Genomic DNA, 5,581 nt, shown 5'->3' on the forward strand with positions numbered 1-5,581 from the left:
ACCTTCAGGAAGTTGGCTTGGAGACATCCTCCTTAGAGGACTTTTTTCCCGGTTCTGGTCTTATTCTAGATCTTTATAACTGAGCTATCCAACAACTTCATGTAAATGAAATATAACTGTAATTTGTTTAAAACATCATGATTATACATTTAAAAACATTTTAAAATTTATTTTAATGTAGGTGATTGGAGTTGTGCTTCAAAAAGTTCAGCAGTTCAACAGTATTTTATCTGCCAACAATAAGCTCTTTACTTGATTGCACCATGAAAAAGCTGCTAATGAAACTGGTTGAACACAAAAATGGACTTGAAGAACCAAAAGCCATTGTTTTCAAATGAAGAATACTGAACAGTTTTAAGCCTCAATGCTTTTTAATCACCCCTGAGATTTTCCTCATAACATCAGAATGGCAAGCAGACGAAAATCCACAACACCCTGCATGGTCCTGGCCAGTGAGCAAGATCCAGATCTTGAGTTGCTCTCAGATGTGGATGAAGGTCCTCCTGTGCTTACACCTGTAGACAACACAAGGGCAGAGAGTATCTCAAGTGATGAAGAAGTTCATGAATCTGTGGATTCTGACAATCAGCAAAATAAAAAAGTTGAAGGTGGCTATGAATGTAAATATTGTACTTTTCAAACCCCAGATCTAAATATGTTTACTTTTCATGTGGATTCAGAACATCCCAACGTAGTGCTAAACTCATCCTACGTTTGTGTCGAATGCAATTTTCTTACCAAAAGGTATGATGCACTTTCTGAGCATAATCTGAAATATCATCCAGGAGAGGAGAATTTTAAGTTGACTATGGTGAAACGAAATAACCAGACAATCTTTGAACAGACAATAAATGATCTGACCTTTGATGGGAGTTTTGTTAAAGAGGAGAACTCAGAGCAAGCGGAACCTACAGAAGTTTCTTCTTCAGGAATATCTATCAGTAAAACTCCAATTATGAAAATGATGAAGAATAAAGTGGAGAACAAACGGATTACAGTTCACCATAACTCAGTGGAGGACGTTCCTGAAGACAAAGAGAATGAAATCAAACCAGATCGTGAAGAAACTGTGGAAAATGCAAATTCTTCAGCTTCTGAATCTAACACAAGCACTTCCGTTGTGAACAGAATACATCCAGGTGCCGCCAGCACGGTCGTGACCCCAGCAGCAGTTCTTCCTGGGTTAGCACAGGTGATAACCGCCGTCTCAGCTCAGCAGAATTCCAGTTTGATTCCCAAAGTCTTAATCCCTGTTAATAGCATTCCTACCTACAATGCTGCATTGGATAACAACCCCCTTTTGCTTAACACCTACAACAAATTCCCTTACCCAACCATGTCAGAAATTACTGTTCTTTCTGCCCAAGCGAAATACACAGAGGAACAGATCAAGATATGGTTTTCAGCCCAACGCCTCAAACATGGTGTTAGCTGGACTCCAGAGGAAGTAGAGGAGGCAAGAAGAAAACAATTCAATGGAACAGTACACACCGTACCTCAGACCATAACTGTTATTCCTACACACATCTCCACAGGGAGTAATGGTTTACCATCCATTTTACAGACATGCCAAATAGTTGGTCAGCCAGGTCTGGTCCTTACACAAGTAGCTGGAGCAAACACCCTGCCGGTGACAGCACCTATAGCCTTGACAGTGGCGGGGGTTCCAAATCAAACAAACGTGCAGAAGAGTCAGGCACCCGCTGCGCAGCCCGCGGCAGAGACAAAGCCAGCAGCAGCAGCCGCACCCCCGCCGCAGCTGGTCAAACACGAAACCGCCGTGGCGAACCCTGATTCATTTGGCATCCGGGCAAAAAAGACAAAAGAGCAACTGGCAGAACTAAAAGTTAGCTACCTTAAAAATCAGTTTCCCCACGATTCAGAAATTATCAGACTTATGAAAATCACAGGCCTGACTAAAGGAGAGATTAAAAAATGGTTTAGCGACACAAGGTACAACCAGAGAAATTCGAAGAGTAATCAGTGCTTGCATCTCAACAATGATTCCTCCACCACTATCGTTATAGACTCCAGTGACGAAACCGCGGAATCCCCAACCGTTGTTACTTCACAGCCTAAACAGTCCTGGAACCCTTTTCCTGACTTTACCCCCCAGAAGTTTAAAGAGAAGACTGCAGAGCAGCTTCGCGCCCTTCAGGCAAGTTTTCTCAACAGCTCCGCACTTACGGATGAAGAATTAAATAGGTTAAGAGCGCAAACCAAACTTACCAGAAGGGAAATTGATGCTTGGTTTACAGAGAAGAAGAAATCAAAAGCTTTAAAGGAAGAGAAAATGGAAATAGAGGAGAGTAATGCAGGTAGTTCCAAAGAAGAAGCTGGAGAAACTTCTCCCAGAGATGAATCTGGTGCGTCTAAGCCAGGGAGTACAGGCAAGGTATGTAAAAAAACACCCGAGCAGCTGCACATGCTTAAAAGTGCATTTGTCCGAACGCAGTGGCCGTCGCCGGAGGAGTATGACAAGCTGGCAGAAGAAAGCGGGCTTGCGAGAACAGACATAGTTAGTTGGTTTGGGGACACCCGTTATGCTTGGAAAAATGGAAACTTAAAATGGTACTACTACTATCAGAGCGCCAATTCGAGTAGTATGAATGGCCTGTCTTCCCTCAGGAAAAGGGGGAGAGGGAGACCCAAAGGAAGGGGAAGAGGAAGGCCGCGTGGGCGGCCGAGAGGGAGCAAGAGAATGAACAACTGGGACAGGGGGCCATCACTCATAAAATTTAAAACTGGAACTGCCATACTTAAGGATTATTACCTGAAGCACAAATTTCTTAATGAGCAAGACCTTGACGAACTTGTTAACAAATCACACATGGGCTATGAGCAGGTCAGAGAGTGGTTTGCAGAAAGGCAGAGAAGATCAGAGTTAGGTATAGAATTATTTGAGGAAAATGAGGAGGAAGATGAAGTCATTGATGATCAGGAAGAGGACGAAGAAGAAACCGATGATAGTGACACTTGGGAACCCCCACGACATGTGAAGCGGAAGCTTTCGAAGTCCGATGACTGAGATGTAAGTTTTTAATCTGAGTGTACATTCCTCAACCACATACCTTTAGAATAGTTACCTTGTACCTGACAGTGTTCACTTTTGATAGTTTTTTTTTTTCCTAAAATGGTTTTTCTTTTACGTAATAAGAGGACCAGGGGCCATGACTGTAGCCAAGAGATACATGATTATCATGTATACTCTGATTATTATGATTGTTAGGTTTATTATGTAGAGTTTAATGCTGCTTAAAAGATTTAGTTTTTATGTCAGATGTTTTTTTTTTACTTTGTTTTAAGGGAAAGTTGCCCATTCTTAGAGAAGGGAGATGGGGCGGGGGGTGGGGTGGACTCACAAAAACTAAAGATAACTAAAATGTATTGCTTGCAACCCTCCTTCACTAAAGCTTCATTTTTTGCCTATTTAAGGAAAGAATTCAAAAACGAAAACTAAAAAGAAGGGGAAAAGTATACCGAAGGAAAGACTTACCACAGGGGTGAGGATTGCTCAGTTTTAGGAAACTAGGTGAAAATGGGTATCTTTTTTTATTCATTGTATCATCCCCAAACTATTAGATTTTTAACTTGAGTTTAAGATGCTTTATGTGTTAAAATTATTCAGTAATTTTTCTCTTGAAAGCCAAAGGTCTGTTTTAGGCTCTATGTAAATTCACGTTGGCTCAGATGGCATCTGTTTTTGAAAACTGTGATATAAATTATTTCTGTCTTAGAGATCAAAAGGTAAATAACAGATTTGATATTAAATTAACTCAGTTGCCTAAAGTATCTTTTCACTCTTTGATATAAAACAAACCTGCTACCAGCAGAAACACTGTATTTGGTTAAAAATGTATCTCTTGTTATAAAAGTGCAAGTAAATATGCTTTAAATCTGAAAGCTTTGGCATGTTCCTTAAATTTTAATTCGTTCATAGATTGAGTTAATTAAAATTGCAATGTAGTTGCAAATCAGATACCAGATTAGGAGTTAGGATTTCAATGCTTAATACTTCTGGATATTAAGTATTCTTTCCTACTCTCTGCTGTAGAGTGTTCCAGGAGAAAACGTATACTTTTTTTGAGAACAATGCACTTGTCACGAAATGTTTGCATATGTCTATCCACTAGTCCCAAAGCATCTTATTATCAGAAATTACTGCACTGTTCTCAAACAGTAATGTAGGAAACAAGGCATCGGTCTCATTATCGTATGAACATATTTACTTCCTTCCTTAGCTTTTTGCATCCCTACCCCATCCTCTACTTTTATGCTCTGTTACTCTGTGAGCTGTTTCCTTACTTTCCCCATGTCTGCCTCATTGGTTTTATTTATTTTGCTAAGCAATTATTTATAGAGGGCTTAATATGTACCAGGCACTTTTATTATTGCTTAGCAGTCCTCTCCAGGTTTTCTTTCTTTTTTTTTTTTTTTTCCAGGCAGAAAAACAGATGAAACTAAAAATGCACCTATTTTATTTTATTTTATTTTATTTTTTAACGCACCTGTCTTAGAATAGACCATCACTCCAGGTTGTAGAGCATGGATGTACGTCACAAGCAGTTGAACAGTTTTGTGCAGGTTTTACCTGGAATGCTGCCTCCATTTCCTAATGTCAGAAATTTTCAGGACACGCTTTCCTTCTGACCCAGATGCATAAAATATTTTTAACAGGCTTTTTTTTTTTTTTTTTTTTACTGCTAAACACAAGAATTCTCACTTGGCGAAGATGAAAGCAACAAATGTGTTGCTGTAGTGAATTGTCATTGCAGTTGTGGTGGCCTGAGCAGTGTTCTGCAGGGAGCTCTGGTCTCCCGAAAATAATGGGAACGTTTTTGTAGAGTTTGGTTTGACTTTAAGTTAGTGTGGATAATTCTCATGTTCTGTATTGATACTCTCATGGATACTGTGGTCAGAAAATACATAGGAAGCTACCATTCTCAAAAAGTTACATGTAATAAACAGGCACTTTCATGGTACATATTCAAGCATGCCTTTTAAAATATTCAAAAAGTCTTAAATTATAAAACACCCTAATAAGTTGTTGTTGGCTTAACAAAATACTTTTTCATCTTATAAAAGGATTCACCATAAGTTTCCTCTAAATAGCTATTTCTTCATTTAAGAATGGTTCAGTTTACCAAAAATAAGTAACCAAAACTTTTCCAAAATAGTTATTGCAAAAGGTGAGATACATTTATATCTTTTGCACAAGCTAGCCTTGTATATAAACAGAAAACAATACAAGAGCCTTTAGATTTCAGTCTGTTTATTACAAATACTGACAACAAAGGGGCACCTGAGTGGCTCAGTCACTTAAATGTCTGACTCTTGATTTCGGCTCAGGTCTTGATCTCACTGTTGTGAGTTCAAGCCCCATGTCAGGCTCTATGCTGAGCATGAGCCTGCTTGGGATCCTCTCTCTCTCTGCCCCTCCCCTGCTTGTGTGCTCTCTCTCTCAAAATATATGTTAATTAATTTAAAAAAACAACAACGAATACTGACAATGAAATATATACATCCTACTAATAATTTTTTAATAAATTATTACATATAGGTGAAAATGTCTGTATGCAGA

At 39.1% G+C, this 5,581-nt stretch overlaps 1 protein-coding gene across 2 annotated transcripts in view; it reads left to right on the forward strand.

The window, feature by feature from the left end:
* Positions 1 to 406: 406 nt before the first annotated feature.
* The window catches only part of ZHX1 (zinc fingers and homeoboxes 1), a 7,073-nt gene continuing 1,898 nt past the window's right edge, over positions 407 to 5,581 (forward strand). Inside the window, exons 1-2 of one of the 2 annotated variants that reach the window (XR_013335212.1) lie at positions 407 to 3,031; positions 3,436 to 3,503. Coding sequence is in view for 1 of the 2 variants with exons in the window: in XM_077764438.1 (XP_077620564.1) it covers positions 407 to 3,028 (2,622 nt within the window). In the remaining variant the exon portion in view is untranslated. The remainder of the gene's footprint in view (positions 3,032 to 3,435; positions 3,504 to 5,581) is intronic. The other variant, XM_077764438.1, reaches the window with a different exon arrangement.

Source organism: Crocuta crocuta, unplaced genomic scaffold, assembly GCF_008692635.1.
Source record: "Crocuta crocuta isolate KB4526 unplaced genomic scaffold, BGI_CrCroc_1.0 scaffold260, whole genome shotgun sequence".
NCBI lineage: Eukaryota > Metazoa > Chordata > Mammalia > Carnivora > Hyaenidae > Crocuta > Crocuta crocuta.